At 41.1% G+C, this 22,922-nt stretch overlaps 1 protein-coding gene across 2 annotated transcripts in view; it reads right to left on the reverse strand.

Moving 5' to 3' along the window:
• Positions 1 to 502: 502 nt before the first annotated feature.
• CENPI (centromere protein I) overlaps positions 503 to 22,922 on the reverse strand; it is a 30,428-nt gene continuing 8,008 nt past the window's right edge. Inside the window, exons 8-22 of one of the 2 annotated variants that reach the window (XM_083722864.1) lie at positions 18,416 to 18,535; positions 17,203 to 17,289; positions 15,641 to 15,769; positions 14,896 to 15,033; positions 12,349 to 12,466; positions 11,839 to 11,930; positions 10,954 to 11,071; positions 10,795 to 10,859; positions 9,975 to 10,069; positions 9,709 to 9,844; positions 9,275 to 9,399; positions 4,801 to 4,849; positions 3,869 to 4,090; positions 1,731 to 1,772; positions 503 to 970 (exon numbers count right to left, since the gene is read on the reverse strand). In XM_083722864.1, coding sequence (XP_083578990.1) covers positions 857 to 970; positions 1,731 to 1,772; positions 3,869 to 4,090; positions 4,801 to 4,849; positions 9,275 to 9,399; positions 9,709 to 9,844; positions 9,975 to 10,069; positions 10,795 to 10,859; positions 10,954 to 11,071; positions 11,839 to 11,930; positions 12,349 to 12,466; positions 14,896 to 15,033; positions 15,641 to 15,769; positions 17,203 to 17,289; positions 18,416 to 18,535 — 1,650 coding nt within the window. In that variant the 3' untranslated portion in view covers positions 503 to 856. The remainder of the gene's footprint in view (positions 971 to 1,730; positions 1,773 to 3,868; positions 4,091 to 4,800; positions 4,850 to 9,274; positions 9,400 to 9,708; positions 9,845 to 9,974; positions 10,070 to 10,794; positions 10,860 to 10,953; positions 11,072 to 11,838; positions 11,931 to 12,348; positions 12,467 to 14,895; positions 15,034 to 15,640; positions 15,770 to 17,202; positions 17,290 to 18,415; positions 18,536 to 22,922) is intronic. The other variant, XM_083722865.1, reaches the window with a different exon arrangement.

Below are 22,922 nucleotides of genomic sequence, written 5' to 3' on the forward strand. Positions count from 1 at the left end.
GGACCCTCACTCGAGTATAAGCCGAGGGAGGCGTTTTCAGCATAAAAATGTGCTGAAAAAGTCGGCTTATACATGAGTATATACGGTATATGGGGATTTCCTCTAACCAATTATTCAAAAACGGATGAGTTTTAAAATTTGCCATGAAGTAATAAAATATTTGGGAGTGCAGATAAATAATAATCTATCAGCTGTAAAGAAAGACAGCTTCACATCATTCTTTTTTGGGATTGTAGATCTTGGAAAGATGTAAATTTATCCGTCAGAACGTGTACCCGCTTTAAAGACTGTTATCCTTTTGAATTTTTTGTTTCTCATTCAAGTGCTGCCAATTATGATTGCAGTGCTCAATAAACAAGTTTATTTAGGAAATTAAAACAGAGGGATAGCTCAAAAAGGGACATTTCTGTGAAAATTATAATAATAATAATAATTATTATTCATACCCTACCTTTTTCCCTGACAGGGACCATCTTGCTCAAACAGAAACAGGAGAAAAACATAAAACACGCAAACACACTATTTATTTAAAACATACAGATTATTACAGTAAAAACTACATAGCACCAGCCCTTTCCTTAAAAACATATAAGTTTTCAACATCACGATAAATCACCAGCTAAACATCACAATATTTTGATATATCACAATACTGAATTGAATTGATTTATGATGGTCACAGACTGGAAATTATCATGGTGTCTGGAAACAGTTTTGTTACTCATTAAAATGCACTTTTGTTACTCATTAAAATCTTTTAATAAATACATATTTTTTTTAAAAAATATTCCTCTTATTTTCTGAAGAATAGCTTGATAGTTCATAACAGACTGTAAGAATCAATCTATTGCTTCCATTAATGCCTTACTTTCTCTTGAGGAGCATGGCAAATGCTACTTTCGATGAAAAGCTTCAGGCCTTGTAATCCTTGGGAGTAGAGAAATTCCTGGTACCATCCCCACCTTGCCCCCTGCAAATAAAGCATTAGGAGTTAAATCTCTTCAGATACAATGGCTTTTTCTCTTTGGGCCACAAAGTGTCCTCTCATTTCCAACCCCAGCTCTCCAGCACCTGAACATGCAGACCAATCCACACTGCAAAAGCCCAGAATACCTATGATGCTAATATGCTGTGACACAAACTTGGTCTTTGTGGTGAGGAATAAGCTATCACCATGCAGCCTCTTCATGAGCCAGTTCACATAGGGCAGTTTCAATTAGCTTTTAGCGGGCATTCCTCTTTGCAGTAGAGGAGAGCTCCGACAAAGAATGAATATCTCTTGATGCCAGAATTCCCTCTTTGAAATTTTATATTCCAATTGGTACTGTAAACCAAGCAACAAAAAGACCTAGCTGAGATCCCCTAGCCTTAGGGAACAATTGCATCTTTATGCCAGTTCCATTTTCAGACCAGAAATAAAAACTTTTTCAGGTGTAGTACTTGCCACATTCAGATATGTGGTACCAACTGTTTGCTACTGAACAATTCCTTTTCATGGGAAAATACATGGTGGACAAAGCTAAAAGATGTAGGTTCCTCAGCAGCACAGGTTATCAGCCTTGTCACAGAAGCACAAAATTCTAGAGTTGGAAGGTACCCTCTCCTAACCCCTCCCCTTTCTCGACATTTTAGTTGTTCCTTCTTCTGTGGCAGTGCCCCAAATCCCAGCTGCTCCAACTGACAACCAGCTTCCCAAGAAACATAGCGTTTAGTCAAGCATGCCACTTTACCCGAATGAATTTGAAGTTCAGGGTTATGTCCTCTGGTTGCATCTGAAGAGAAGGGGGGGGGGGGAGAAAGGTGTTAGAAATTAATGGTTCTCTAAGACTAGAGCTTTTAAAAGAAGAGTTATTTGAAATTATTAGAGATTAACTCTAGAATCAGCCTCAGACTAACCTTCCTGAAGATGACATGGCACAACTGAAACACTAAATGCCTTTTGGACAGCACCAATGCCTCAGAGCTGCTCCACAAAACTACTAGGTCTTGAAAAATTCACATCTCTGACATTTTGTAGTGGGCCTGTACCATGCACTGCTCTTTCGGTTCAACACATGGAAGTCCATCGAAAGAAGCAGCCAAACACATACCAGTGTTGCCTGGGGAGAAAATGGCTCTCATAATTTTGCTATCAGCTAATCTTCAGTTGTACATCAGCACTCTCTGGTGAACTGAACAGCAAATTTCAGTCTAGTATGTCTTCCTAAGGCAGAAGACCACATCATCTCCTAGAGAAGAAGCCACACTTCAGTTGAACAGCACGTGCTTTGCATGAAGATCCCAATTCAATCTCTGGTTCCAGGTAGGGGTAGGAAAAAGACACTAGAGAATTTGGCAACACGAACAATACTGACAGATGGATTAATGATCTGACTTGGTATAAGGCAGCTTAGGTTTTTGGATATCAGTAAAGCTGCCTGAGTAGGAGCAAGCAGTTACCAGGTCCAGAGCCCAAAAGCTGCACCAAAGAGAAAAGTTCAGCTTCCACTTTCACTGAAGCACAATGAAATAAAAGCTTACACTGGGGACAAGTTTTACCTTCTATGCTACTTTTAAAAAGCTGTGTGCAAATACTTAGATACCACAGGGAGACACACACAAAAAAAGCTTGGAAAACAATGTTTCAGAGGCAGACTTATCAAGAAAATGGAATCAGAAACAAATAAGGTGTAGGTTCTTGAACCAAGCCTACTAAACTTCTAAAAAAGGCCGATGAAGCAAAGAAAAAGAGAAAGAAAAAAGCCCAGTTAGGGACAAAGTTACAAGCAGATCAAAGAAAGAGGTCTGGTTGTGGTATGAAAATGAATCCACAGAAGGGGCAACAGGTATAATAAATCGTATCACATTGTCTTCTGTTGCAACAAAGAATTGTACTGAAGTTTGGTACTCCCTGCACACTGATTTGGGTAGCTGCTAACAGTTTGCTTCCTGGAAATAAAGCAGTAGTAGCTCCTGGAAGCTTTCCAGACCAGATATAGGAGGCTGGTCTCCCATTTTGAGAACTGCTGGTCAAAAAAAACAGACAGGGGGTACTGTTTACCCTGACAGTAGAGAGTGCACCTACTGATGAACCTGGAACTTCATCTGGCAATTCCTTTGGTTTTATACTTCACCAGACATTGCCCAAATACTCAGGCATATTTTTGCAATGGCAAAGGCTGGAAACTTGCTTAAAAAAGAAAAAGAAAAAAAGGAACAAACAAGACTGAGGTGAAGTCAAATTCTTCAGCCCCCACAAGAAGCTGCTATATTACCAAAACAGACCAATGGTCCATTTTGTTCTGTATTGTTTACATTGACTGCAACCACTCTCCAGTTCTCCAGACATAGAGTCTTTTCCTGTCGTATGTGGGGAATCCAGTGCTTGAAACTGGTACTTTCTGCATGAAAAACATGTGCTCTACCACTGAGGTACGGCCCCTCCCATATCCCATATCTTTAGTACACTTCTAAGGAAGAGAGTTGGTAATGATTCGAGGAGGAGGAGAAGCCTTCCTTTAAACTTGGCGTTCCAAAGAATGGAGCCAGAATGACTTGGAAGTGCAAGGAGATCTCTTTTGTCTCTGCTAGTTGTTGCCAGAGGCTTGGCACTAAGCTTTCACGGTTAAATGGAGTGGTGAACCCAGGTCTCCCCATTCCTCCCTGCACAGTACTTATTCTTAATAAGCCCATGTACAGCTTGACTTTATATGGCATGGTAGAAGGTAGGCCATGGTGTGCCAAAGACTGGAGTTTTAAAGGACACAATGCAGACATCATAGTAACTAACAGTGATCATACACACTCATGCTCAGTAGTCCTCAAGTATTACAGTGTTAAAAATAATTGCAAATGATTCTACTTGAAAAATGCAAACTGCTCTCCTCACCTTCTTCAAGAAGAGCATAGCATATCCCATCAGTGCAGGGTGGAAAACTACATTGAAGCCCTTCCTGTGATCCTTCACCCTTGTCATCTCCAGCACTTCTGAGTCCAGCTGAATCCCCTGGGGGCAGGGGGACTCCTGGAATGCTTGTGAGGTCCACAGATACCCAACTATGGTTGATAGATATCGGTTGTATTCCTGGCAAATCTGGTGGCTGAACTTGAACTGCAGCAGCACATGGTAAGACATAAAGTGACAATCTAGACAATGTTTCAGGTTCATGATAGCTCCACATCATCAATTACTAGCAAGACGTATCACTCCAACATGCATCCTGTCCACTCCATAATCATTACAGAATACCATTGATCAATCAACTAAACATCAAGCCTGAGCAGCTTGTGACCCACTAAGACAAATGTAGCACCACCATGTGTGTACAATATTGTGGACTGCCTGGTACTTATGACTGAAGCATAGCGGGGGGTGGGGGGGAGAGAAGAAAAGGAAAACATGTTGAATCTTTGCTTGACACTGAATGAAGTCAGATATATGTTATGTTTATACCTAAACCAGATGCATAAAATGTGCAAGCCACCTACTGGCAGTTTGGAAACAAGATCAAGAAGAAACAATGACTTGGGATAAAGCTTACTTGTGTGGGTGTCCCCCTCCCACCCCATTTCCAGCACCATATACGGTAGTTGGCCATTAGAATCACACAGAACCATCTATTTTCCTAAAGTCTGTAGAAGAGTTTTTTCTCTTTGACTAGATATGCATTGAATCTTTGAAGTCCAAGAACATCTCATATGGGAGAAGAGATGTGAAAGATAAGGGAGGCAAGTTTTGTCAGTGAAATTTCAGATGAAGGAGCCATTAAATATATTTGTTCCAATCCAAGCATTTGCCATTAAGCACCTTATCTGCAGTACCTTTTTAATCTCGGGTTTTTGTTTTGCAGCCACCAGGTTGATTCGATACCTAAGTAAGAATTAAAAAAGACGATTATTCTGAATTGTAATATACCATATGTGCGCAGAATGAAACTGTGTAGTGGCTAAAGAAATCCCTTGCATGAGTCTTGATTTTTCAATTAACTCACTAGGTGGTCTTTAGCAAGCCAGTTTCTCTCAACTTCCGCTCCCCCATTTACTGTGAACAGTTCTACCAGGGGGGTTGTTTTAAGGACCACAGCTAGCTAAAGCATGTGAAGCGCTTTGAACACATGACAGTGCCATACAATTATTACTATGAACAGGTGAGCAGTGACTATCCCAGAGTACATAGCTATCTTTCACTTAGCATTATGAGGCAGCAAGATAGCACATATCTTTTCTCATTTGGTTCCATTTCTTGGGTTATGTTACATAAATCTCTCTCTTGCTTACCTACCACATGTCCCTGCAATAGGAGAACCATCTACAGAGTAGACTTTGAGAGAAAAACACAGATGCCATGCAAAACAGTTACTAATCACCCAATAGAGAGCATGCTGAATTTGGTTCTGAATATAAAGAGATTCAATGAGTTCAAAGGGCACTTTTCACCGTTCAGAAGCAACTGTTACTTAGAAAGAAAGACAAACACTTGAATGGATGCTCATTTCTGTTCACAAGGGTGCGTATGTGAAAAGAAACTGTTATGCATGAGCTGCAGGCATGAGACAAAAAGGTGGAGCACGACCTCAAGCAGCAAACAGCAGCACTGACTCCTTGTTCAGTCACTATAGAAACTGGAAGGAAATAGAAGTATAGGTCCTGGCAGCTGCTCTGTATAATAGACACTAGTTTCAGTGCATCTTCAGCAACTGCATCCTTCCATATTAATTACTCTGCAGCTTCCTCAAGCAGGAAGCTGAACAGAGCTCTACAACAGCTGACAACAATTGGCTACTTCTCACATCAGACACAACTGCTGGAACTAATGTTAAGAATGGCACTCTTATGTAGCATTTCCTGAAGAGAACAGGGCATTAAAAAAAAAAAATCATCCAGATGCATAACTGGCCTCAAAGGCTTGAACTTTTGTTAGTCATTAATCAGCACAGCAGAGACACAGGTGGCGCTGTGGGTTAAAGCCTCAGCGCCTAGGACTTGCCGATTGAAAGGTCGGCGGTTCGAATCCCTGCGGCGGGGTGCGCTCCCGCTGCTCGGTCCCAGCGCCTGCCAACCTAGCAGTTCGAAAGCACCTCCGGGTGCAAGTAGATAAATAGGGACCGCTTACCAGCGGGAAGGTAAACGGCGTTTCCGTGTGCAGCTCTGGCTCGCCAGATGCAGCTTTGTCACGCTGGCCACGTGACCCGGAAGTGTCTCCGGACAGCGCTGGCCCCTGGCCTCTTAAGTGAGATGGGCGCACAACCCCCAGAGTCTGTCAAGACTGGCCCGTACGGGCAGGGGTACCTTTACCTTTTAATCAGCACAGCAATGCCACCCCAACACATTATCACCTGTTTGAGACTCTGGGTTAAAAATTTGACTACTGGGTTAAAAATTTGATTCAAAAATCAGAATAGCTTCATCAGTGTCACACAGGTAAGTTTATGGGTTACGCAACAGAGAAGCTCAGTTCAGTTGAATTTCTGCATATGCCCCACAAATGTGTGTGTAATTTAGCTTTGCTCTAGGCAATGAGGGTATCATCAGTGGCAGAGCTTCATGTTCCGGCACTGGGGGGCGGAGAGAAGGCGGGGGCATGGCACCCAGCACGGGTGGGGAGGCAACCGCGATGGCATCCCAGTGGGGCGGTGCGCTCCCCCCGCACTCCTCTTCCTCCGCCAATGGGTATCATTGTAGTAACTAAAGAAAAATATGAGCCAGCCTGATATAATCTGGCATGCCAGTCACAAATACAAGGTTCTCATCAACTGCAAAATCCAATACCACATGTAACACAAGTAACATTCTCAGTTCAGCCAGTAATCTCCTACTTGGAAAAAATGAGCATCAGTCAGCAAACCTAAGTTATGTACCATGGTTTTATTTCCTGAGAAGTCCAAGTCTATCCCATTTCAGCAAAAGAAAGATCACTTTGCTAAAAATAGATTAAATGAACAGAAACATCCGAGTGGCTGGGTTCTAACACTGTGGCATGACAATTGACTCAACTCAATATGTCTCAAGAACATCACATCTTTCTTTTTTATGTAATGTCACTCATATCTGAAACTGGACTGTATGAAAGAGCCCTTTCACTTGCATGGCGTGGCATTCTTAAGTTTTCCCTTTAACTGGGTGTACAAGGCACCTTTATTTCACCTGACATTCTCCCCAAAGGGTTGCTCTATGTTGCTCCTCCACACCACTTTTCTCCAAGACATACTATCTAGGACTGGATGATGTAGCGGGTGAGGACCAGACCGCGGTGGCGTCTTCTACTGGAGGTATATCGCGAGTGAAACTACGTACTGCCGCTCCTAAGTCTCTTTGCCACCAGTGCCCAGCATGCCGAGGGAGAACCAAGCTGCAGATGGATGCTTGTAGCAGAGGGACTCAGGAGCGGTGGTGGTTTCACTTGTGATACACTGCTGGGTGAAACAGCCATCTCACTCTGGCCCTCATACCACAGAGGGCCGATGTAGCTTGTTCCTCCCTTGTGCTCGTGCGGGCAGGCACCCCCTTTAGACTTCTCCACTGAGGGGAATGTGGCTGCCTGTCCCTCAGTGGCGAAGTCTAACAAAGCCCCCATCCTGCCTCCGGCTCACACAAGCCGGGATGGGGGCTCCTTTACTCTTCTCCATTGAGGAGCGCATTCACAACATATTGATGATGGTTCACAACATAAAAATATAAGATAAAAACACAAAGTACATAATAAAAAAGCAAACACAAACCACCAACGCCCATCCCACAAACACATTTAAAAGGTCTTATAATATTAATCAGCCAAAGGCTCTTTATGGAGAAATATTTTCACCTGGCACCTAAAGATATGCAAAGACACCAGGTGAGTCTCCTTAGGAAGAGCATTCCACACATAGAAAGTCACCACAGAAAAGACCTGATCTTGTGATGCCAGACCTCTCATGGAGGCACACAAAGGTGGCCTCAGGACTTCCTGTTTGGCTGCTTTAGCGAATGGCTGCCCATTACATCAGAGCCATCTCACACGGAATATTTTGATGATGAAATGGGAGTAATCATCCAACCTTCCCAGGGTCGGGGGGTGGCAAGGAGCAGCTTCACCAGCAGATCACCCAAGGCTTGCTCCTGGTCCGGAAGGAATGAGGGGGCAGGGGGCACTGGGTGTAAAGCACCATGCGTTTCTTTGGCAAGTCTCCAAAGCTGTCGCCATGAGCAACGAATACCTGCTTTTTTAAGATGAAATTTGGACTTAATTAACAGGCATGCTCTAAGCGAGGGGAGATAAAGTATTCTGCTAACTGATTCAGCCACTGGAGTGTCAAAGGATTTGAGTGGAAGAAGGATTACCATTATTATGGGACTGGTATGTCAGAACGGAGGGGGGGGGGTGAGCCTCCATTATTATTTTTTTATATATTTTGTATTTGTTATCTTATTTGGCAAATCTCCCTGGAAGGACTGACTGCCTGACTGTTTGAGTAAGCAAGTAGGACTGGAAAGAAAGAGTATTTCATTATTGTTATAATTATGGTTTAACTATAGAATTAACCGTGTGGAACTGGTTTGTGAATTTTGCAATCACTTTCAATGGATCAATAAAAAAGAATAGGTGATGGAAATTATGGTTTCTAGCTAAAGTACAGGCTTATTTGTCTTGGAAGGAGATCAACATCAGAATGTCTTATTTGGAACTATCTGGACTAATTAAGAGAAGCAACACAATTGTGAGATCGTCACTCCCCGAACCTTAGAGCATGGGAAGTCAACCAAAGACTTAACATTTGGCATAAAATTTAGACTGTTTGATTATTTTATAATTTGGAATGTTTTTAATGTGGCTTTTATTGGCTTGTTAAAATGGAAAACTTAATAAATATTATTTAAAAAAGAAAAAAACAACAACAAAACAAAAACAAAGGTGGCCTCAGATGATAATCTCAAGGCCCAGGTTGGTTCATATGGAGAGGTATTGCATCCCGAGCCTGAAATGAGGACTCTCTCTATCATGGGAAGAACTTTCTTTAGCAAGCAAAAACTCATTAAAAAACTTAAGCATCAGGGCCACAAGCGCCCCCTGCCCCCCCAAGAAATCTACAACACTGTGAAAGTTAGCAAACTGCCTTCATAACACTCACTAAATGTAAGAACAACAAGTTAGAAAGGACAAATTGACATTTTGCCTTCTGGCATTATTATAGTGTGGAGAATCAAGCGGGCAATCGCAGATTAGTAGAGAAGTTGAAGTGGTCTAATACAAGTGAGACTATGGCCATGCAGAAAGGCTGAGGAAAAGCACAAGGGGCAGAAAAAGGAATTTTCTCAGTACCTGTACATAATGTAGCAGAGTTGGTCAAGTGTGGCAGAATTCATGCTGAGAAGTGCTGGATAGAAGACTCCAGTAGGAAGCATAATAACCAAGGGGAGGTTGTACTTCAGATATATATCAGATACCTACAAGTAGGAAAGATAGCTGTATAAGCTTGTATTCTCAGCTCTCTGCCCTTAGCACATTACCTTCACAGGAAAAACAGAGGAACAGCCTTGTTCTTGCCTATTCAGACATTAGTCTCAGTCTACAACATTATATATAGACGTTCTACTTTAGAGGCAAACATGGGCTTCAAACAATCTACCCACTTTTTTCCTTTGGATTTCTCTTTCTCTGCCTCCCCCTCAAATTATCAGAACCTCCCTCAGGATTGTCAAATACATAACGTCTAAAGATATTAAACAAATTTGCAGTGTGAACAGCTTACATACTGTCTCATAGAAATCCAGGATAACATTCATCAACAAAGTAGAGTTGTTCTCCAAGCACAGACCAACAGTTGAGAGCCTGTTTACAAAGTGAATGAGCTCTGCCAAGGAGCTTATCAGGTCAACTTGGGTGGTGTTCCTGCAACAAAACAAGATAGATATCAGCCTTAGCATCTAGTAGGAAGAGAATGGTTGTGCCCATGTGAGCTGCATTATTGCTTGATTGCCTGTGTTCTAGAGGTGTACCACTTTGTAAAGATTATACTTACAACACATCAACATTTGATTCTGTTGCCATGTCTGCTTGCATGTGGCAATTCAGCATGTTCAGTAACAGTTCCCTTAGGCTTTCAAGAACTTCATACTATGGAAGAGCAAAAAACAAAAAAATGGACCCATTGTATTTCAGATTTGGGGGAGCTCCATACCGGCAGTACTGCAATAATATGCTTGAAAAGGTTTTTAAAGCTCAGGTTATCCATACACATAAGTTTAAGAATTCTCCTAGGGTGCTTCAGTAGCCTGCAGTTGTGATGTTAGCCCCCAGAGAGATAGGAGATAAAAGCAGAGAAAAATTATAGGAAACTTGCATACTTCCAGCTGAAGGAAGAAAAGCAGCAACCATTCTTATTGCTATGGTGCTGTATTTGTAATTCCAAAAGGCTAGTTCACACATAATGCTCAATGTTATGTGCATTATTGTTATAATGCACTAGTGTTATATGTGACTGAAGCGAGCTTGCTTGGTAACCACCAATGATTGTTGCAAGCTAGGATTCCTAGTTTGTGCGTAGCAAAAAGCAGAGATTCTGTACGTCCAATTAAGGCTCATTCAACTAGTTTACATACAACAAGAAATTCATCTGAGTCTGACAAGTATTTTGTCTCCTTCCTTTAACAAGGATAGCAATCCCAAACATATTCAAGGATTTGTCTTGTATCAACCGCAATGCACCTGGTATTTTGCTCCCAACTGCCCTACTCTTGGGCACCTCAGACAAACATATTTCCTAGTTGTATGTCAGGGATCAAATTTGGTAATTCTTACATGCCAAAGCAGACATTCACTGGCCACCTTCCCTCCATTACCTTAAAATAAAGAGATGATATGGAAAAAAGCTTCAACAATGGCTGGTAGAGATAAGTCTTCATTTCTGAAAGGAAAGAAACAAAAAAGGAACAGAGAGTTTGAAGCAGGCCTGTCTGGACCACAAAGCAGGGTAAGATTGGTTAGGCTGCATCACATACCTGAGAAGGTGTTGGGAGAGATCCATCTCGCCAGCTGCAGGACCTGTGACTGACAGCAGCAGCCATCCCAGAAGCGCAGACTCTTCCACAAGAATTCTTCGCAGGCCAAGAAACCCCTCTGAAAGGCACAACAGACGCTGCTAAAGATTCTTGAAAGCCAGCCCTTTTCATGCACCCAGCCTGACAGTGCTCTTCCACAGCAGAAAATACCTAAGAAGGCCAAGACAGATAACTTCTAAGAATTCAAGGGATAAGCTAGTGAAGCAGATTAGTTGGGCTGCCATCTTAAAAGTACTTTGCTAGGGATAGCAAAAGTTTCTAATAATTCAAGTGATCTTCTTTGGCTGAAGAGCCTCTACCGCTCCTCCTAAAAAGCAGATCCCAAATTACTTTTGTTCATGCCACTCTTTTCTGCTTCCCAGTTTTCCTTCTTCAGGAACCCTATTTCTTGACTGCACAGATTTAGGCTGTGTCACTCACCACCTGCCCCTGGATGCCCTTTCTGTTTCCTTCATCATGCAGCTGTTAGGAAAAAAATAAGGAGAGCTGCAATTTGGCCACCACTGTCCTTTGATAAGGAAGCCCACAGCTGTGTAATTAATTTGGATAGCTTCATGACTTTCAATAGAATAGTTTTTTACTTATGGTTTATTAGGGTTTTCACATTACTACAATAGAATAGTACAGCCCCTTCGTCTCTTCCCACCTCCCTGCTTCTCTCCCTCCTGTGCTTTTTTAAAAAAAGCTACAGTATTTTCATTTCTGGCATACCATTATTTAACATCCTACTAACAGAATATTGATGTTTTAGTCAAGGCATAGAATGGTGGTGGACAAAAGACAATGTCCAAGGAATGATGGGATGAGAATCACATATGAACTAACTTGCAAGAAACATTCTGCTTTGAAGACTTCCTCTAAGAAGACCTTGAAGTTCAATTCATCTTCCTGGTTCATCCTCTTATACCAAGGGCATCCTGAATCATGAGACAAAGGGGTAGAACATTGCTTATCCTCCAAGTTCTTATTCTCTTACATTCCCAAGTTTTCACCTTTGTATATAGTCTGCCACCCATTTTGCCTTGGCACAGTTGAGGTACACTGAGATGGTGACCTGTGTCTGTGCTGTACCAAGTCAGATATTTGGAGAGGGGATGGACTCATAAGATGAAATGCTTTTCTGTACAAAAAATGTTCTGCAGATAGAAAACTCGCATATTAGGTTAAAGCTCAGCTCTCCAAGATCTATAATGCAGCAGAACAATCAATCAATCAATCAATCAATCATGTGAGCTCTCACATCTCAGACACAAGATTATCTCTGAGAGAACCAGGCCGTAGCCTAGATCTAAGGCATCAGTTTCTCCTATGTGGGAATCAAATTAGTCTCCCTACCTTCTTTTAATGTATGGCCCATCCAGTAATGCATCCTCCTAGAGACTGATTTATCTTTGAGGCTGAAGTAGTGGAGCAACAGAGGATTGCCTATCACCGCTCCTATTTGGGCTGGAGGCTGGAAGAGAAGCCAGAAGAAATGTTCAGAAGGGAACACAAAAACTCAGACTTACAGTGCTCCACCACGATGAAAGCAAATCTCATGTTAGCAGAGTCTGTTCACGGAACGTAAACCAGGACTAATTGGAGGGTAATTATCCTTGCAAGCCACCCCCAGTTTTGATTTTAACAGAATGCCTCATTTAATCAGCAGTATTTTTTTTTTTAAAATCTTCAGTTTATAGAAAAGCCATTGCTTCTAAGAACACATATACTAGAGATCTCACATAACCAGAATTGAACAGGTTGGTTCAAGTCAATGGAAAATTTAGAGCCCTCCCACCACATCCCAACCCATGGTTCTTCGACCCACTTGCTCTTCTTTGCCTGTCCATACCCTTGCTGCCAACAGAATGCAGGTCCTCACGTCCCTAAGTGTTTTGCATAGCCAAAAGGAACCTTGCCTCACAGAAGTTGCTTAATCAACATGGTTGCTGCACCCTGAGCAAGCAGAACATATGGCTATTCCTTGGCACTACCCTAGCACAGCTGCTGCCCATCCAACTCCCCTAATAGTAGCCATCCCACATCTGGCTGTAGTGAATAAAGAGATGGATCAGGAAATAGGGCCTTCACCATTGACTTGGCTGATGTACAAGTTCATTTTGCTCCTCCCTGGACTGTTTCCGTTCAAGCTAGTGTTTTCAAAAACTAGCATCAGAGTTTCCTTGTTTTCTTTTTGAATTACATCTTTTAGATTGCAAGTCTGTGGGCAGGAACTGTCTTGTTCTTAATCTGTGTAAGTGCTTAGTAAATCTTAGTATAAATATAGTTCATAAGCCACCCACACCAAAGGATGAAGTCTAGTCGCGTCTAATTAAAAATCCATCATGTAGCTAGCTATCTTACACTTTTAGCAAATAGCTCCAATGTGGCATTAAATATACATATTTTCCACCAAATATGTGCAATTTCATATTCTGTAGGCTTTGCTCTACCTCTCTTTTAAATCAGAACCAGTGAAGGCGGTGAAGGTCCGGTGTGAGTGTCTGGAGGTGGTTGGAGGATGGATGGCGGCTAACAGATTGAGGTTGAATCCTGACAAGACAGAAGTACTGTTTTGGGGGGACAGGATACGGGCAGGTGTTGAGGATTCCCTGGTCCTGAATGGAGTAACTGTGCCCCTGAAGGACCAGGTGCGCAGCCTGGGAGTCATTTTGGACTCACAGCTGTCCATGGAGGCACAGGTCAAATCTGTGTCCAGGGCAGCTGTTTACCAGCTCCATCTGGTACGTAGGCTGATACCCTATCTGCCTGCGGACTGCCTCGCTAGAGTGGTGCATGCTCTGGTTATCTCCCGCTTGGACTACTGCAATGCGCTCTACATGGGGCTACCTTTGAAGGTGACCCGGAAACTACAACTAATCCAGAATGCGGCAGCTAGACTGGTGACTGGGAGCAGGAGACCATATAACACCAGTCTTGAAAGACCTACATTGGCTCCCAATACATTTCCGAGCACAATTCAAAGTGTTGGTGCTGACCTTTAAAGCCCTAAACGGCCTCGGTCCAGTATATCTGAAGGAGCGTCTCCAACCCCATCGTTCTACCCAGACACTGAGGTCCAGCACCGAGGGCCTTCTGGCGGTTCCCTCACTGCGAGAAGCCAAGTTACAGGGAACGAGGCAGAGGGCCTTCTCGGTAGTGGTGCCCTCCCTGTGGATTGCCCTCCCACCAAATGTCAAAGAGAACAAGAACTACCAGACTTTTAGAAGACATCTGAAGGCGGCCCTGTTTAGGGAGGCTTTTAATGATTGATGTAGTACAGTATTTTAATATTTTTTTTGGAAGCCTCCCAGAGTGGCTAGGGAAGCCCAGCCAGATGGGCGGGGTATGTATAAATATAAATAAATAAATAAATAAATAAATAAATAAATAAATAAATAAATAAAAATAATTTGTTACATTATGCTTTTTGCCATGTTTCAAATCTCTCACCTATTGTGCACACATAGTGCCTCTTTTCCACTCTGAATATTTCATTCAAAGCAGTTTAGTTAAGCCCTCATTTTAAGTGGTTTTTTGGGGGGGCAGGTGAATGAATTGTTGCACATCTACAGTAACATTATGACTACAGTACCACAGTATCTCACTTAACTGTTGCACTGGTGTTAATATTCACCTTTAACCATTCCTTTTTGTTTAGAATCCATGCTTCCAGGTTAAGTTACAGAAAAAATTGCATGAGTAAGCAAAAACCCTATGGCTAGAAATTAGGAGAAAGGCCATGATGGTTGTTTAACAGAAGGCTACAATAATCTTTACATTCATATTTTTACATTAAATTGGAATCATTGTCAAACATTCTTAATTGTTTTAAAGCTGTGTTTCATTTGGGGTCTATTTGACCTCTGCATTAAATTAGTAAAGTGCTATTCATAAACCTACCTCTAAATATTGAATGTTCTGCAGAAGCTGGGGGAAGGTCTGTAGCTGTTCCAACGAAAAGAATTTATGCTTTTCACTCTCAGCTAAGCTTTCTGCATTGGAGCTGCATACAGGCGGAATCAACTTTGTATTCCTTTCCTATGGAGAAAACAAAATGCCAAAATTAAACGGCTCACAGCTACATTTCTAGATTATGCCTCTGTCAACCCTAATCCCAATTTCAGCTATCATATTATCTTCCAAATCTTTTCTAAAGTTGTGCCTTCAGTGATTAATTTTCTTTACAATTCTGTAAAGGTGGAAGAAGAAAACCAAACAGTATTTCAAGCTTTGTGTGCTTTAAATATTCAGTAAAAGGTTTACACTCCTCCTTAAAGTCTGCCTCTTCCTGATCAGAAATATAATAATAATAAATGTGTGAGCTTCACATATTGCATTCCATTTATAATGTAACTGAAAAAATAAATGACCACAGAGCATCTGTTGCTATAGCAAGTGTGAATCCAATAATAATCAGAACAGGAGTCTACTAAAAGCGTCATGTAAGCTACTCTAAACTTTTTCAAATATGAAAATATAATAAAGTTATTCAACACTTGCTACCATCAGGAAACCCTTTCCATATCTGAGTGGACAGAGATTCTCATGCCATCACTGACACTAACTAGTTGTCAATAAAGTAAATAAAATTAGCATGCACACTTGTAGCCCAATAACTGCATTCAAACTATCCTCAGCAACAAACCTTCTTCTGAGATTGGGGATACTCCATGCATTTCAAAGTTAGCTGGGATGCAGATGGTGTTCCGTGAATTCGCAGTTTTAAGTTGTCAATTGCTGTTTTCCACGGATGTGAAAAAGTCCTAAATGACATCTGGCGGGGGAAGAAGAAGATTGGTTTTGTTGAGATGAAGTTCCTTTTCTGTGGCAAATGGAGGGTATCCTCAAATGCTTTGACTCTGCACTTGCTCCAACAGGCTACGCAAATCAAACTTTTTACTGCCAACATGTGTGGAAGAGAACCTCTCCACTTTTGGGACATAACATAACAAATTGAACCATGAATGCTCAAACTGTCCTTGATAGAAGAGGGACTGCAACCCTTAATAGCAAAAACAGCAGGCATTGGGGGAAAATTGATATGGGTGATATCAAAACCCAAATATAACTGAGAGCATACAACCACCCCCAACTTTTCCCAGCAATGGGAATCACCCCTCCAGGGCAGGTAAACTATCCTCCATTCAGCGTGGAAGAGGAACTTTGCATACTAAGTCCAATGTTCTATTTACCTACAGTGGAGGAGGGTATCATTGAACAGGATGCTCTATACCATCCATGTACTCAACAATTAGACTGGTACCATAAACAACTAGGAATTCCATGCAGATGAGTGAGCTAGTTGGTGGTGAAAGGACATGTAGCTCACTCCTTACCCAGCAACTTTGTTTTCATGTTTGCTGTGGAGGAAAGCAAATTTGTTTCTTCATTATAGAGCAGGCTGACAAATCTGCCAGTCTGCTTTAAAAAAACACAGAAGAACAAAAAAGGTAGCTCAGCTGATCCATTGGCCAGGTAAGCTCTGTGCTTCAGGCCTAGTAGGAGCAGCCCAGCAAACCTCAACAAAGTTTATTGGCAGAGGAGAACTCAGTGTGCTGCTCTGGTTCACCAGAAGCAGCTTAGTCATGCTGGCCACATGACCTGGAAGCTGTACGCCGGCTCCCTCGGCCAATAAAGCGAGATGAGCGCCGCAACCCCAGAGTCAGTCATGACTGAACCTAATGGTCAGGGGTCCCTTTACAATACTGTCTTATTTATTTCATTGTACAGTACATTGATTATTGCTTTCATTTTATGGATCAATGGTCATAGATAGTAAAATTCATGTTAAATTGCTGTTTTAGGTGTGTTTTTTTTTTTAAGTCTGGAATGGATTAATTCGTTTTGCACTACTTTCTATGGGAAAGCGTGCCTTGGTTTTGGAACGGACTTCCGGAACAGATTAAGTTTGAGAACCAAGGTACCACTGCACTTCAAAAGTAACTCATGAAGGATTTTTTATAACTATTATTGTCTGGTAGAGATTACAACAATCACATGACACTCTTTGCTTCACCTTCATTATTAGTTTAATATTAAGCAACGTGATATGCAAAGTTTAAGAATTCAGTTATGTGTACACCAGTTCCAATCTAACTGTTTCTTCCTCATCAATGAGTAGTTTAATAATTTGGCAACACTGAATTCAGATGCCTAGTCTCCCAGCGCAGATCTCACAGCACAGATCTCATTTGAAAGCATCCTCACCTTTGTTTTTGTAGGCAAAGTTATTGTTACCATTTCAGGAGCAAAGATCTTGTACTTCCATAGCAGAGTCTGCAGAGAATCTGATGTCTGAAAAGAAATGAGTTCGATGTTGTTGCCCCTGATAATGTTCAAACATAGTAGCTGAGAAACTATGAAACCCACTGCATCAGTGCTTTTTTTCTGGCGGTGGCAGGATGGACGGACGGGGGACGGCGACACATACCCCTAAACATTTTGTGAATCTAAGTTTGGCCTCATTGAGGGGCAGTATTTCAACCTGAGCAGGGTAATGAAAGTGCCCCTAAACAAATTCCTTTTTAGAAAAAAAAAGCACTGCACTGCATTAGACATAGCAAATCTCTAGCCATGACCCTACAAATAGGAGGTGGAGGGCTATACCAATGCCAAGCAAATGCTGTTGTGACAGACAGCAAGCCAGACCAGAATATGGTGATGCAGTCCCTCAGAATTCCAGCAGAATTCTCTCTGATTAGCTACCACCACAACGGCCAGCCAGAGGGGCGAGTGTGGAGCAGCACTTTGGGAGGGAGAATAAAAGGAGGGGTTTCTGAATGAGTTTTTAGATAGGGGTAGCGAAGGGAAAAAGCAGGAGGACAGGGTTTAGTTTGAGAGATAGAAGTTGATTTGAGATGAGAGATAGGGATTAGGATAGGGTTTGTCTGAGAGAATTGGTTCTGATTTGAGTCGAACATCAGCTCTGAGGAGACTATCTATAGCAAGAGGAAGGAGCCTCAGTTTAGATAGGAAGACTGGGTTGAGTGTCTGGCGAAGGTATACAGACAGCATTTAACTGGAGGGCTGAGTCTGAGCCAGGAGAGGTAGAAGCTATGGGAATACAGGCTACCTGGGTCTCATTCCTGCCAGGATGGGAGAGGTCTTCTAGGTAAGGAAGACTCCCAAGCCAGTAACAAGGGGTGAGGTGATCCTCTGGGTTTGGTATACTAATCAGAATACCTCAGGAATCAGATTGTTGAAAAAGTGGGTAACTGATGAAAAGTGCACCTTGCTCATGAACCAAATTAATTAATAAACTGTGAAGGAAGTTGTGCTGCGTTAAAAGCATTAACCTGAAACATCTGTCATAACTAAGTAAAATGAGAGAGAAGTAACAGAAACTGAACAACTGATTTCTGAGTAACTGAAATTTCAGAAAAAATGTGCATATACTGTGCCTAAACAAGTAGACTTATACCTGAAGATGGGCCATCTCCTGTCTCAACTTTCTTTCACCAAACTCTTTTTCTGGAAATAAAACTTTTTTTGTTTGATCAACTCCTGCCTGAGACTCCCTGAGCTTTTCGTTTACACAGTTCTGGTGAGAAATATAAGCACAGAAGAAACCTTCTGAGGAACAAAGGTAGGAAATAAAGCATATACTGTGTTGGCCTGAATATAAGCCTCACTTTTTTTCCAAATTCTGACCGTGAAGTTAAAGTGCGGCTTAAATTTGCGACCTTACAAAATGCGTTTTTACAATATTGCTGCTGAAACAGACATATGGTAAAACAGAACAAAAAAAAACGTTTTATTGCCAATTTGCGAGCTTGAGATGGTTCATTTGCCATTTATGGGTATGAGTGCCTGCGGAATTGTAGCAATTGAATAGGGATTTGCGATTTTAGTGATTGTACGGTAACTTTTGCAGGCTTGCAAGATCAAAGGCTTAAATTGGCTCGGAGTTACAATTCTACCAACCGCAGCGATTTTCAGCCTGTAACCCAATTTTAAGGGAGTGGTTTATATATGGGTATTGTCTCCCCTCCCACCAATTTTAAAGGTGTGGCTTATTTGCGGGTACAGCTTATATTTGGACCAATATGGTAAATTGAAAACATTTGCGGATGACCTTGTGATAACGGTTGAAGATCCTATAAACTTATTACCAAAAGTATTAGAAAAAATACTGGAATTTGGAGAAGTATCAGGTTTTTAACTGAATAAAAATAAGACTAAGCTTTTAGTGAAGAACATTTCAGAGCAAGATAAAGACAGAGATAAGTATATAAAAGAAAGTTAAATATTTGAATAAGAAGAGAGGAGTGGTGATTTATGCAAAGGAGAGCCTGTCACCTAAATTTTTATTTAAGGATGAACAAGGAAGAATTTTGGCAATCGAGATACAATATCAAGGAGAGAAGTTTTTGATATTAGGAATTTACGCACCAAATGAGGGGAAATCGGAATTTTATAAGAAGTTGCATGAGAGCGTCCTGGACTATCTGGACTATGACAACATCATTATGATGGGAGACATGAATGGCGTGGTATCAACTAACATGGATAAGTCACAAAATCAAAATGTGACAAAAGATGGCAGACTACCTAAGACCTTTTTCGAACTGACTGACAATATGGACTTGATTGACATTTGGAGGACAAAGAACCCCTTGGGAAGAGAAGGAACATTCTTTTCTGAAGCCCAACTGACATGGACGAGAATCGACCAAATATGGATATCTAGAGGTCTGGCATCTAAGACCAGAAAGGTGGAAATCTGCCCAAAGACCTGCTCCGACCATAATGCAGTAAAGATGGATATGACACTACTACCTACCGGCTCCTTTAGATGGAAGATGAATGACAATTTGTTTAGAGATCAGGAGATTACCAAGAAGGCCCAAAAAGTCCTGAAGGATTATTTTGAGATGAATTTGAACACCACAGTGGAAAAAAGAACTATCTGGGATGCAAGCAAGGCCGTGATGAGGGGGTTCCTGATACAACAGAATGCTGTAAAGAAGAGGACGCAAAATGAGAAAAAAGATAAGATTCTGGAGAAAATTAAAGAATTGGAGAAGAAGTTGAGATCAAACCCGAAGTCACAGCCGATCCTGAGAGAAATTAAACTCTATCAAGCACAATATTCCAAATTGATAAACCAGGAAATAGAGTGGAAAATTAAACTAATGAAACAAAGAACATTTGAATTGGCGAATAAATGTGGGAAACTGCTAGCATGGCAGTTGAAGAAGAGACAAAAACTAAATACAGTTACAAATTTAGAGATTGAAGGAAGAAACATTCAGAACCCTGCTGATATTAGAAAGTGCTTCCAGAGATATTTTAAAAAACTATATACCCAAGGGCTGCAAGACGAGGTTGAGATAAAACAATTTTTGGAAAAGAATGGACTACCAAAATTGTCACAAGAAAATAGATCAATCCTGAACTGTAAAATAACACGACAAGAGGTTGAACAAGCCATTCAGAACATGCAATTGGGCAAATCTCCAGGGCCAGATGGGCTTACCTCCAAGTACTATAGGACATTGAAAGACTATCTGATACAACCACTAATGGAGGTTAGCAATGAAATTTTGGAGGGGAAAAAGGCACCAGAAACGTGGAAAGCGTTTATCACATTGATACCAAAATTAGAAACTGAAAAGACACAACTCAAGAACTACCGCCCCATCTCCCTCCTGAATGTGGATTACAAAATATTTGCAGATATTTTAGCAAGTAGATTTAAAAAAGTTTTAAATGAAGTAATTCACAAGGACCAGGCAGGCTTTCTCCCAGGTAGACATTTGTTTGCCAATACAAGGAACATCATTGATATTTTGGAACTTTTGCAAACAAATATCAATACAAAAGCTGTGCTAATTTTTATAGATGCGGAGAAGGCCTTTGATAATATTTCTTGGAAATTTATGAAGAAAAATCTGGAAGGAATGGGAGTGGGACGGGGTTTTGAAAATGGGATAGATGCAATTTATTCAGATCAAAAGGCTAAATTGATAGTTAACAATGTGATTACAGAAGAGTTCAAAATTGAAAAAGGAACACGACAAGGCTGTCCCATATCCCCTCTGTTATTTATTTCGGTCCTGGAGGTGCTCTTGAACATGATTAGAGGGGACCGGTTGGTTGAAGGAATTCAGGTCGGAGCGAAACAATATAAACTTAAAGCGTTTGCAGATGACCTAGTTTTGACTCTACAGAAGCCAGAATCTAGTACGAAAAAAGTATTACAACTGATTCAAGAGTTTGGTCGGGTGGCGGGATTTAAATTAAACAAGCAGAAAACTAAGGTACTGGGAAAAAATTTGACAGTTACAGAGTCAGAACGGTTTCAGGAAGAGACAGAGTTAAACGTGGTTAAAAAAGTAAAGTACCTAGGGGTAAACATAACAGCAAAAAATCTGAGTCTATTTAAGGATAATTATGAGAAATGCTGGTCAGAAATTAAGAGAGATTTAGAAAGTTGGACAAGACTGAAACTTTCCTTGTTAGGCCGAATCGCTGCTGTAAAGATGAATGTATTGCCAAAAATGCTGTTTTTGTTTCAAACATTACAGATTGTGGACAAAACAGAGTGCTTCCGGAAGTGGCAGAGAGACATTTCTAAATTTGTCTGGCAGGGCAAAAAGCCCAGAATTAAGTTTAAGATACTAACTGATGCGAAAGAAAGAGGGGGCTTTGCCCTGCCAGACTTAAGGCTGTATTATGAATCAGCAGCTTTCTGCTGGTTAAAAGACTGGCTGCTTCTTGAGGACACTGATGTATTAGATTTGGAAGGTTTTGACAATGCGTTTGGTTGGCATGCATATTTATGGTACGACAAGGTTAAGATTCACAAGGCTTTCAAGAATCATATTGTCAGAAAAGCAGTGTTTAATGTCTGGACAAAATACAAAGACTTATTGGAAAATAAAACTCCAAGGTGGCTTTCACCTTTGGAAGCTAAGGCCCGTAAAAGGCTCAATATGGAGGCCAAATGGCCAAAGTATTGGGAAATATTAGAAAAAGATGGGGACAATTGGAAATTGCAGAGTCAGGAGAAAATGAAAGACAAAGTCCGAGACTGGTTACATTATGCTCAGATTAAAGAAGTTTTCAAACTTGATAAAAAGCTAGGATTCCAGGTGGAAAAATCGAAGTTAGAAACGGAATTGTTAGAGCCTAAGACTAAGATACTCTCAAGAATGTATAACTTGCTGTTAAAATGGAACACACAAGACGAAACGGTTAAATCAGCTATGATAAAATGGGCACAGGACATTGGGTATAATATTATGTTTGAGGACTGGGAAAGGTTGTGGACTACTGGGCTGAATTTCACTGCATGTAATGCTTTGAAAGAAAATGTAATGAAAATGATATATAGATGGTACATGACCCCAGTCAAACTTGCAAAAATATACCACTTGTCTGATAACAAATGTTGGAAATGTATGGGAAATGAAGGAACGTTCTTTCACCTCTGGTGGACTTGCCCTAGAGTGAAGGCTTTCTGGGAAATGATATATAATGAGCTGAAAAAGGTATTTAAGTATACCTTCCCTAAGAAACCAGAGGCCTTCCTTTTGGGTATTGTCAGCCAAGGGGTGCTAAAGAAGGACCGAACATTTTTAATGTATGCAACAACAGCAGCAAGGATACTTGTCGCTAAGCATTGGAAAACCCAAGATCTACCCACACTGGAAGAATGGCAGATGCAACTGATAGACTACATGGAACTGGCCGAGATGACTGGCAGAATCCGAGATCTGGGAGAGGAGACAGTAGAAGAAGACTGGAAAAAATTCAAGATTTATTTGCAAAAATATTGTAAATTGTATGAATGTTAAGCAGGATGCTTGATTATAAACAATTTGGCACCATTAAAACAGATGAGGTGAATTATGAAGACAAGTTAAATTTAAGAAAAAACAATTTTTTAAGATAATTATTAGGCTAAGTTTAATTTGCTATAG

Source organism: Podarcis gaigeae (genome assembly GCF_964106915.1).
Source record: "Podarcis gaigeae genome assembly, chromosome: Z".
In the NCBI taxonomy this organism is placed as follows: Eukaryota; Metazoa; Chordata; class Lepidosauria; order Squamata; family Lacertidae; genus Podarcis; species Podarcis gaigeae.